The sequence below is a fragment of the Otolemur garnettii genome, unplaced genomic scaffold (assembly GCF_000181295.1).
Source record: "Otolemur garnettii isolate 467f Iridium unplaced genomic scaffold, OtoGar3 scaffold00226, whole genome shotgun sequence".
Taxonomy (NCBI): Eukaryota; Metazoa; Chordata; class Mammalia; order Primates; family Galagidae; genus Otolemur; species Otolemur garnettii.
The window spans coordinates 476,792-488,436 of record NW_003852621.1 but is presented as its reverse complement, the minus strand read 5'-3'; the positions used below and the strand labels follow the sequence as shown (position 1 = coordinate 488,436).

The 11,645-nt window shown below is 48.1% G+C and overlaps 1 protein-coding gene and 1 non-coding gene across 5 annotated transcripts in view; one reads left to right on the top strand and one right to left on the bottom strand.

The window, feature by feature from the left end:
* The first annotated feature begins 6 nt into the window (after positions 1-6).
* BRD9 (bromodomain containing 9) overlaps positions 7-11,645 on the top strand; it is a 27,464-nt gene continuing 15,825 nt past the window's right edge. For 2 of the 4 annotated variants that reach the window (XM_023508173.1, XM_012812867.2), the window contains exons 1-8: positions 7-43; positions 797-1,011; positions 1,339-1,471; positions 3,492-3,552; positions 3,996-4,140; positions 6,145-6,255; positions 6,832-7,007; positions 9,997-10,129. In XM_023508173.1, coding sequence (XP_023363941.1) covers positions 4,057-4,140; positions 6,145-6,255; positions 6,832-7,007; positions 9,997-10,129 — 504 coding nt within the window. In that variant the 5' untranslated portion in view covers positions 7-43; positions 797-1,011; positions 1,339-1,471; positions 3,492-3,552; positions 3,996-4,056. The remainder of the gene's footprint in view (positions 44-796; positions 1,012-1,338; positions 1,472-3,491; positions 3,553-3,995; positions 4,141-6,144; positions 6,256-6,831; positions 7,008-9,996; positions 10,130-11,645) is intronic. The other 2 variants (XM_023508175.1, XM_023508174.1) reach the window with 2 other exon arrangements.
* LOC111722263 lies at positions 4,715-4,821 on the bottom strand. Its single transcript, XR_002771111.1, has one exon. It is a non-coding gene; the product is annotated as a U6 spliceosomal RNA (small nuclear RNA).

Genomic DNA, 11,645 nt, shown 5'->3' with positions numbered 1-11,645 from the left:
AAGCACAAGAAGCACAAGGCCGAGTGGCGCTCGTCCTACGAGGGTGAGGCGCGGCGGGCGGACGGCCGGGGACGGGGTCCTGGGACTGGAGCAGGGACCCAGGAATGGGGTCCTAGGACTCGGTCGTGGTTTTTGGCGCAGGTTTAGGGGTCCCAAGGATGGGTCCTGCTGGAGGTGGGGACTGGAGCTGAGGGTCCTGGGCAGGTAAGGGTCTCTGGTGCAAGATGGGGTCCTGGGTTGGGTAGGCAGCAGGGACTCCAGGCTCACTGCTGCAGGCGTACTTCTCCTGCCCTGGGGAAAAGAGCACAGCGTTTCTGCTGCTCTCCTGCCCATCCCAAGGAGAAGCTCCCGCTTTCTGTCTGCCTTTTCTCTTTTTCTGCCCTGAATCTGTAGCAGGTGATCGATTTGTGTCAGGGGGTGTTCAACAGGACTAGGAGTTATGAGGATGGGAGATCAGAATCTTGAGTCTCTAGTGCCAGTCTTGTTCCTTCTCCTAGCAGGGTAATGTGAGCAGTGTCCCTGCACAGCCTCCCACCGCAAGGCTAATGTAGTTAGAAAGCGACTTGAAGGTCACTTCAGAGGGAATGGGGAAGAAGGGAGGGAGTAGCCTTGCCATTATGGGCTTGCCCCTCCATGTTTCCCAGAGGGTTTTGGCAGTCTTGAGGCCAGCCTATCCAGACTCTTGGGCCTTGGTGTTCTCTTGGTAATGCTGGCACACTGGACCAACCCTTGCCACCCAACTGGCAGGTGCTTGCCCCTAAGCGCATAGTGAAGCTCGCTGTCTGTGTCTGTGCAGACTATGCAGATAAGCCCTTGGAGAAGCCCCTGAAGCTGGTCCTGAAAGTCGGAGGAAGTGAGGTGACTGAGCTCTCGGGATCTGGCCACGATTCCAGCTACTATGACGACAGGTCAGACCATGAGCGAGAGAGGCACAAAGAGAAGAAGAAGAAGAAAAAGAAGAAGTCAGAGAAGGAGAAGCATCTCGGTGATGAGGAAAGGAGGAAGCGGAAGGTAAGGGCGAGCTGAAGGTAGCAGCCACTTTGCTGATGCAGAGCCAGGGCCCAGACCATGTGTCTGCATGGCCTGAGGAGGGGGCACTCTGGTTGTATGTAGCAAAGCAGGAACCACCACTACTGACCCCCACTGGAGGGTGTCTTTGTGAAGGAAGGAATCTTAAGTAAGGAGGGTCTCTGAGGGAAGATTTTTCTCTTGTGGCTTAGTGTTGTCCCTGGAAACTGAGAAGGCGGTTGGGCAAGCATGTTTAGTGCCAGCTGTCTCCAGCCTGGGTTGAGGCCCCAACTGCCCCTGCTGCTCTCACTCCTGTGGCTTTACCTCCAGGAGGAGAAGAAGCGGAAACGAGAGAAGGAACACTGTGACACGGAGGGAGAGGCCGATGACTTCGACCCTGGGAGGAAGGTGGAGGTGGAGCCTCCCCCTGATCGGCCAGTGCGAGCGTGCCGGAACCAACCAGGCAAGGCTCTGCCTCGTCAGAGACTTCCCTACTGAGAGAGCTCTCCATTGTAAATGTAGGGTTGGCACCATGTCTTCTTGCTTGAGGAGAAGCATGAGAAGGAAGAGAACTGGATTTTTTTCTTCCAGAGCCTCATACTAGATATCCCCTGATTACAGAGTTCTTGCCAGCATCTTTCCAGAGCTTGAGCAGGACTTAGCCCGTTACCACTCATGGTCTTAAGTTTTGTTTTATTTTTTTAACCCATGAGCAAAGAATGGCTTATATATTTTTAAGGACCTTCAAACAGAAACAGAAGGCGTATGCCACAAGATCTACAGTATGTGACCCATAAGCTTAGACTATTTGTTATTTCATGTTTTTTTTTTTAGAGACAGGATTTGGGTTTGTCACCCAGGCTAGCAGTTATAGCTTACTGCACTCATAAGCTCCTAGGGTTCAAGTGGTCTTCCTGCCTCAGCCTCTCGAGTAGCTGGGACTATAGGTGTGCACCACCATGCTTAGTTAATTTTTAAATTTTTTGTAGCAATGAGGTTTATGTTGCTTGGGCTGGTCTCAAACTCCTGGGCTAATCCTCCTACCTCATACTCAATAAGCACTAGGAGTATGGGCACAAACCATTGTACAACCCCCTAGGCTATTTTTTGTGCTTTACAGAAAACTTTGCCAGCGCTGAGTCTGTAATTTGGTGTTATCTGCTCTTAGTACCCAAAATAGAGCAGCATCAGAAGAGCAGCCCCATCTTAGACTCGCAGAGTACAGGTGCCAACAAAAATGTACATAATTCCCATTCAGAGGAAGGAAACTAAAGGCCCAAGTTAGGGATCTGGAATTGCTTAAAGTGACCATAGGCTGAGAAGGAAGAAAGCTAGAGGCCATTAGTGCCTTTCTGTCATGGACACTGTCAGGGTCAGAGTTTGGCCAGAATTCCCACCTGACACAAGTTCACAGTGACAGGGGCATTCGGACCTACAATAAGGAGTGTTTCCTGCCAGTGAGTCACTGTGTCTGGTAGAACATGAAACATTGGGGACCTGGGACATTAGAGATGGGAGGAGGCCATCAGAAACCATGTGAGCCATGCTGGCTTCACCAAAGGAACTTCCTGGAATGCTTGCACACCTTTGAGCCTATGGTCATTTTGCTCTTCAGCCATTTCTTTTCTTGAATTTTTTATTTGACCACCTCTAGTTTGCTTGGGAAGCAGGAGATATCATAGTGCAGTTCTTGTGGGGAGAGACCACTGGTTTTATGCAAGAACCCCTCCCCTGTGCAAGTTGGCAGATAAATGATAGCACTCATGGGGCTACTGCTGGCATGCTGGTGAGTGAAGAAGCTGGAGGGAAACAGATGAATAGAGGAACATGCCTGCAAAGTTAGTGTAGTTGCTAATAGTGGTTTTAACCACCTGTTGAGGTTCTACGCTGACTCCTCCTCCTCCCAGTGTGCCTGGAGAGCTAATAATGGGATGATGCTTCTTGCACATTTCTGAGTCACTCTCAATAGCGTCACTGTCAGAAACCTGCTGTTTGAGGCCCACCGTGGGCCCAGGGATGTAGTTAACAATTGCAGTCCTCATGAGAACTTCTATGTGTGTGTGTTCATCCTTATTTTCCAGTTGAGAACCGTAGACAGAACTAGAAGTTGAGCAATTGCAAATGAAGTAATAATCAGGGAACTCAGGATCAACCTCTTTGTCCAAAGCCTTTGTTGTCTCCTCCAGGCAAGGAATAGTGGTCTGAGCTGCAAACAGACTGAGTAGTAATGGTCTCATATTGTTGACTTAAGGGATACTGGGATTTTAAGAGGATTTTGAGAGTGATGCCATGGGTGCCCTTCCGACCAAACTGAGCTTCGAGGGAGCCAAGGCCAAGTCTGATGTGTCTTCACCTCCTCAGCTCTTGCTTGAACTTAAAATGCCACGAAACATCAAATAAATTTTGTGCAATGGGAGCTTTCTAACGACGAGATGCCAAAGTGTTTTTGTTCATTTTTATTTTTTTACTTTTTAAATTGTCAGCTGAAACTGAGAGCACCCCCATTCAGCAGCTGCTGGAGCACTTCCTCCGCCAGCTCCAGAGGTAAGGCCTCGGTGTTTCTAGAGAGCCTGTCTTTGGGGCACATGCTGTGGTGTCTTTCTTTTCTGAGGTGTTATCCGTGCCCCAGCCCCATCAGCTGAAACAGGCCTTCACCCTCACTCGTTAGTGCCCTGAGGTGGGCGTGCACAGTGCAGGTGACAGTGGGGCCTGGAAGCTGGGCTTGGAGCAGGGAGGGCTGCAGGCTCCACACTCTGTGAGTCGTGGCGCCTGTTAGAGCAGGAGCCGTGACAGTGAGGACCTGGATTGCTTGTGGGGGAAAGTATGCAAAGTACCTATCAAAATCTTAAAAGTAATATCTTCCGTAGATTTTTGTTTTTGAGAAACAAATTTGTTAATTATATCAAATTTTTGGATTTTAAGGGATGTTATATCTAGAAATCTAGATTTCAGATTTCCATTTTAAGTAAAACTGTCTTTGCTTTCAGAAAAGATCCTCATGGATTTTTTGCTTTTCCTGTCACGGATGCAATTGCTCCTGGATATTCAATGATAATAAAACATCCAATGGATTTTGGCACGATGAAAGACAAAATCGTAGCTAATGAATACAAGTCAGTCACAGAATTTAAGGTAAATTAATTTCATTTCCTCTGTGTGTTTATGTTCAGTGAATACATAGTTGCTGGGCATGTTGTGCCTTGATTGGTTTCTTATGTAGAACAGATGGCATTTCTATGTTTGGGTGACGTTTTACAAACACAGCATTGAGGAAATGGGTTTGCTGTGAACATTTCCTCCGCGTTTTGGTCCAGAAGTGAGACTATATGTTGTATGCTAGTAGTATGTTCTTTTATTATTTTTTTTTCTCTTTATTTTATTTTATTTATTTATTTATTTTTAATTGAATGGTAACTATGTACATTAATGCACTTCTGGGGTACAGTGTAGGGTTTTCACATGCAATCTGAAATACTTCCATCAAACTGGTCAACACAGCCTTCATGTCATTTTCTGTTATTGCTTTAAAATGTTCACATTCTACTCTTAGAAAGATTCACCTGTACCCCTATAAGACAAACCTCAGAAGTGATCCCTCCAAACCCCCTCCCTCCACCCATTCTCCCCTCCCTTCTCTCTCCCCCTTCCCCATATTCTTAGGCTATTTGGTTATAGCTTTCGTATAAAAGGTATAAATTAGTTTCATAAAAATATGGAACGCTTCACGAATTTGCGTGTCATCCTTGCGCAGGGGCCATGCTAATCTTCTCTGTATCGTTCCAATTTTAGTATATGTGCTGCCGAAGCGAGCACTTTTTTTTCTCTTTCAAGATACTGTAGTGGCACAGACAGGACGTGTTGGTTCAAGCATTATGTCCTATTTGGCCTGGCTTGAGAATGGATATTTTTAGAAACATAATTTCCCTAGTTCTTAGTTTTTCTCTTGTAATAATTGGGTGTTCATTCTTTTAGCATATTCAATTTTTAATTCTCTTAAGTACTTTTCTCTTAATTCTCTATTTCTTGGTACTAGCTATAAGAGTAAGAAATTGCTTATTGGTTTTGAACACGGGTAAAAGGCTTGATAACATTGGCATTGATGTCATTTTGAAAAAAAGCATTAGGTTTTTTTGTTAGTTCCCATTAACTTTAGAAAAGGTTGACTTTTCTGGTCTTATTTACTGGAGACAGTTACGGAGGTTTTGCTGACACAGAAACATAACAGGACAGACTAAAAAGAGAAACAGAGAAAAGGAGGCTTCCTGAGAAACTTGCATGAAGGTTGTGAGGGCAGGTTATAGGCAGGGACCCACGCCTTGCAGTCTTCCACACTCCTAGCTGTGGCCCCCAGGCTGCTCATTCCTGGTGACAAACCCATAAGATGAGCAGCCTTCACTCTGCTCCCTGTTCTCAGCAAGAGTATTTGGGATATATGACAGGTGTGGGCACCTCGGGGCAGGCCCTGGGACACTACACAGAATGGCATTCTGTTTTACTAGGGCAGCTGACATTCAGTGGTCATTCTCCATCTGGTATCACAGCTCCCCTGCCAGAGGCATGTGCTAAGGAGTTGGTCATGATAATAGAGTACTGATTGCCTTGTCACATTCCTATAAATTATTCAGTAAAGCTCTCCTCATTCGTGGGAACATCTTTCCTTAGTAGTTCCAGGGGACTATTTGTCGGTAAGATTTTAAATTCTGTTCCATGGAAAAACCGAGAGATGGAAGATGTCATTGTGTACCATCCCTCACATCATCCCTTGGCTTTTACTTAAAAGAATGAAGTTGTTGCTCCTTCCTATTTACATCCAAGTTCCTCCTAAAGAGAGGGAGGAGGGCATGAGAAGAGAAGGGAGCTGGAAATGCTCATTCTTCTTCTTGCAAAAGGTGTTTACAGCTTATGACAACAAGTTGTAGACTTTAGCCAACTCTTCAGTGGAAAATTTTTTATACAATTAAGGATCAATGAGCAACTATGAGAATTTCTGAGTTCTTAAAAATTATTTTAGATCCAAGAGCAAAGTTGGTTTTCCACTCCATTTCAGCCTTTGCTCTTGACTTTCTGACAGGAGTGGAGAGCTCTGTGCTGTTGTCTGTGTGTGTCTCAGATTTGACAACTCTTTTCTGTTTTTAGGCAGATTTCAAACTGATGTGTGATAATGCAATGACATACAACAGACCAGATACTGTGTACTACAAGCTGGCCAAGAAGATCCTTCATGCAGGCTTTAAGATGATGAGCAAAGTAAGAAACCCACTAATAGCAGAGAACCAAGGAAAACATGAGTTGTTCTCCAGAAACTCACAATGACTGCCATGCTCCATCCACCCATCGCCGTCATGGTGTTGACTCTGCTCTAGGGTAGACGTCCTGGGCCACCCTCTCCGGTCTGCCCCCTTCCTGCACCTGCTCCCCGCCTAGCTGTAGCATCTCGTTGAGGGTTGGCAGCACACATTCTGGATCTGTTGATCTCAAGCCCGGTGTCTGTCATGCTGGGTTGCAGCAGCCTTGTAGGCTTGCTTGCACAGCTGCACACCGCATCCAGATAGGACATTCTAGTCCTCTGCCATCCCGAGTGGTTTCTCAGATCTGTACGTGAGCCAGGCTGTAGGTACCATGCACAGGGGAGCTGTGTGCCATGCTCTGGCTTTCCTTCTCTGCTGGCTCTGAGCTGTGCCCCTACCACCACCTCACACTGCGCCATGGAGGGTTAAGTGGTCAGGCCAGGTGAGGCTGTGGCCATCCCCATCCCATCCATCGTCATGGCACCATGGCCGTGAGGAGAGGTAAAGTCCTCTGCTCTGTGCTCTCTGATTCTAGGAGCGGCTGTTAGCTTTGAGGCGCAGCGTGTCGTTTATGCAGGACATGGATTTCTCTCAGCAGGCAGCTCTCTTGGGCAGTGAAGACACAGCTGCTGAGGAGCCCGTCCCTGAGGTTGTGCCTGTGCAAGTAGAAACTGCCAAGAAATCCAAAAAGCCGAGCAGAGAAGTGATCAGGTAAAACTCTAGGGGACTGTGTCCACCCAGAGGTCGGGAAGGTGGATGCTTTATGTGGAGAGCATGGCTTGTTGTGTAGACTTCCTCGGCCTGGCTCTTCAGCCAGCCAGAGAGTGGTGGGCCACATCTTGAGGTCTGCATCCCAGCCCTAGTATTTCAGAGGGAAGCAACATTCCTCCCTCCGCTCCTTGAGTGAGATTGTCTAGGTAATGTCACCACTATCACCAAAAGCACCAGAAAACTCTGGCAGCTTGTTGCACTGAGGACCAGAATGTGGAAGGGCTGGACAGCCCATCTTGCCTGCCTGCTACATGTGCTGTCTGGCCCAGGTGTGGTCCAGCAAGCGCATCCAGCTGCTCTGCTCACATCCACCCTTAGTTGCTGCTGCGTCCAGATGCCCCTGTTGTGCTGTTCGTTACCATCTGTTGCCCCTTCATTCCTAGGAATCCCCCTTCCATGTGCAGCATCTGCCAACAGCCTGGGCCATGGCCTGCCCCAGAGCTCCTGAGACACACTGTGGCCCACCTTGGGTACTCCGGGGCCTGCTTTCTTGGGTCAGGACAGGCATACACACTCTACAGGTGTGCGGATGCTGGCCTCTCAGGAGGGCTCAAGGTTGGGCAGGTGTGGGAGCTGCCAGGCAGACAGCGACAGCAGCAGCTCCTCAGGGCTCTGTTCACCCCACAGGTGGCAACTGACAGGGGTGATCCTGGAGGGAACCGTCTTCTTACGCACAGAATGCACTGGGGTTCTCATGGGCCCCTTTGCCTTCCTGTGGCAGCGGAGAGTCTGTTTCATTTGTACAGATGCTCTTTGACTTAATGGTGAGGCTGTGTCCTGATACACTCTTCATGAGGTAAAAATGTGTCAGAACCTGCTTAGATGCTCCGGGTTTAGAGAACATCTCAGGTTAGCCTGCCGTACCTTAAATGTGCTCAGAGCACTTACAGTAGCCCACAGTGGGGCAAAATTGTGTAATACAGCCAGTTTTTACAGTAGTGTTGAGCATCTCATGTAGATTATCAAATACGGGATGCTAGCTGCGTGGCTGATGACCACTACCGCTGCCACCCTCATGAGAGGGTCCCGCCATATATTGCAAGCCTGGGAAAAGAGCAGAGTCAAAGTTCACTTTCTATTGAACGTAAAGCTCTTTCAAACCATTGTAAAGTTAAAAAATCATAAGTCAAATTACAATTAATTTGTCATGTTACTTATGATTATATAATTTTTTTCTCTTTTTTCATGTCCTATAGTTTTAAAAGGGATAATTATGTAATTATTAGTTATGATTAGTCATTGTGAGCAGGGGACCAACTGTGGTTGGCTTTTTTGGTGGTTGGAGGGGGGCATTATTTTATAGGGTTTTTTCTTTTTTTTAATTTTTTTTAATGAGACAGGGTCTTGCTCTGTCACCCAGGCTGGGGTGCAGTGGTATTGTAATAGCTCACTGCAGCTTCAGCTCCTGGGATCATGTGGATCCTCCCACCTCAGCCTTCCAGCCAGGTAGCTGGGACTCCAGGTGTACACCACCATGTCCAGCTAATTTTTTTTAATTTTTGTAGAGATAGGTCTTACTGTCTTGCTCAGACTGGCCTCAAGCAGTTAGCCTACCTCAGCATCCCAGAGTGTTGGAGTGGCGCCTGTGGCTCAAAAGAGTAGGGCGCCAGCCCCATATGCTGGAGATGGCAGGTTGAAACCCAGCCCTGGCCAAAAAAAAAAAACAAAAAAAAAACAGCATCTCAGAGTGTTGGGACGCGCCAGGCCCTGTAGTAGGTTTTAAATATCTTTGAGGAAATTGTAGTAAGTCATGACCTCGTTGTTTATTTTCCAAAAGTGTGTGCTCTTTATATCCAACCTGCCTATTGATGGCAGGTGTGGGGCTCTCCTGGGAGGATAGATGGGGCGGCAGAGGCGCTGTGCTGGGGCTCACTCATGTCTGCTCTGGGTACCTCCCTCTGACCACAAGACCACCCCTCAGGTCCTGCGGTCTTGGCACACTTGAAGTTGAGGAGCAGAAGGGTGCCCACGTGATGTAGAAGTGGCTGGCCGTGTCCTAAAGAGGTTCTCACCCTCTGCCATGTAGATGTTGGTGCATCTTTGGTTCCTGGCTGTGTCTGGAATCCTTAGTCCTCTGCCTTGAAGGAGTGTTACTGGCCTGTGGCCTGGATTTGAGTGATCTTGATGCTGAGCCCACCCTTCCTCTGTGAGGTTGAGGGCCCTCAGGGTGGCAAAGTTGGGGTCTCCTCTGATTCCCAGATATCCATATGTGCTCTATTTAGCAGAGCCCCTGGACTGCAACACTCACATCCCAGATATGTGTGTGTGGTTGCCGCTGGCACAGCTGGGTATCACCCAAGCCCTGGGGTCCAGAGCTATGCACTCAACGTTCTTGCTGCTGCTCATCAAAGACCAGCACAGGGCATTGTTCCAGGCTTGTAGCTGTCCCTTAGCCATTTTGGGACCCAGGCACATGTCCAGGCAGGGCAAGGCAAGGGCTCACCCACCTGCTTCTGGAACCTTCCACAGGAGGGAGGGCTGCCGCCTCTGTGCTCTGCCTGAGCCTCTCAGGTGTTTTGAGTTGAAAGTGCCTCGCGGGATCCCAGGCCTCCTGCTGGAGTCTTGGCATGTCCCTCAGATAGCAGCTGTGCACCCAGCCCACGAGGCAGAACCAGTCCCTTTTCTGGTAGTGGTTTTAACCAATGCGGCTTCTGTCAACTTCCACTGGTTTTGTGCTTCTTAAAGCAACAGAAGTGTTCAGCTGAATCATGGAAAGCACAGGGCATCTCCTGGGCTTATGTTTGCCCTTGTTTAATCAGGGGTCCTGTTTTGTGCAGTGAGAAAAAAGGAATGCCCGGGCGGGAGGGGTTGATGTGTGCTCCATCTACACCCTGGAACCATGGTATCTGGGGGCCTGGGGGTCACCACTGTGGGCCAGATACCACCTGGTGGAAACAGTCTCGGTGACAGGTGCCCGCCTGCCTTGCAGCTGCATGTTTGAGCCTGAAGGGAATGCCTGCAGCCTGACCGACAGTACCGCCGAGGAGCACGTGCTGGCACTGGTGGAGCACGCGGCTGATGAGGCTCGGGACCGGATCAACCGGTTCCTCCCAGGTGGCAAGGTAGTGTTCCAGGGATTCTGTTGGGTCCCACACTAGGTGTATGTCTCTTTCCAGGTGAGGCTGAGGCACCCCGGCACAGCTACTGGGTCAGGAAGTGCTCATTGGGACATCATGGGTCCAGGTCAGAAGCACATGCTATTTGTCAGGGTCATTCTGTCAGGGTAGGTGCATCCCTGGCAGGGCCTCTTTAGGAATGGAATATCCTGTGGCATCCTTGCGGCGTCTTGCTAGAGGCCCAGGCTACTGGCTTTTCCACTCCATCTTACTCCTTTTCCCTTTGTGGTGAGTTTTCGCTTCTGAGTATTTGTGGGTGCCTTCCCATTTGTTCAGGTCTCTGAATGCCCCCAGTCACTCATGGGTTGGACTTGGGGCCAGCGGGTTACAAGCACTATCCTGTGGCTGTAGTGCACCACCTGTCCCAGGTGTACCTGATGGAAGCCCATCCAGTTGGCCACTCTGTCCATGAATTAAGGCTTCACTCTCCTGAGCGCCACCTCCTTTCTGTCAAAAGATGTTCTAGGCCAGACAGGCACATCTGGTGGAGACAGAACACAAGTCACATGAACAACTTTAGCTTTCTACCGTGTTTCCCCGAAAGTAAGACCTACCTAAAAAATAAGCCTTAGCAGGATTTCTATACATTTGTTAAATATGAGCCCTATCCCGATAATAAGACCTAGTGATGGGCATGGCTATGCATGGCATGGCCATGCATTTCGGCGGTGCGGAGTGGTAAGGAAAACTGGAATACCTTTTATCTGGCACAGCTCCTTTCTCTGAGCCATTCGCACTTGCGTGGGTGCATGTGTGGTAACTGCCATCGCAGACATCCTGTTGCGCACATGCAGATGGCTAGGGGAAAGGAGTTCACGCATCACTAGTGCCAGCTCCACCAATAAGGTGGGCTCCCCTGTCAGGTTTCAGAAGAAGATGACTTAACTGTATTTGAATAAATGTAGATTGTTGTATTATACTTAACAAATAAGACATCCCCTGAAAATAAGCCCTAGTGTGTCTTCTTGAGAAAAAATAAATATAAGACAGTGTCTTATTTTCGGGGAAACACGATAGCAACCATATTAATAAGAGTAGAGAGATATGTGTGATACTGATCCTAACATGTTTATTTGACCTGATATATCTAGAATCTTACTGTCTCAACACATAAATTATTAAAAACTCAATTAGAAGTTTATATTCCGCATTTAATAATAAGATTTAAAAATACATGTTGCATTGTATATAAACAATGTTGAAATGATAACGTTTTGCAAATGTCAGATCATATAAAACATATTAAAATTAGGCTGTGTGTGGTGGCTTACCTGTAATCCTAGTACTCTGCTAGGCCAAGGCCGGTGGATTGCCTGAGCTCATAGGCTTTGCATGTAGGAGAGCCAGTAGGAGACCCCCAACTCTAAAAATAGCCGTGCGTTGTGGTGGGTTCCTGTAGTCCCAGCTACTTGGGAGGCTGAGGCAAGAGAATCACTTGAGCCCAAGAGTTTGAGGTTGCTAT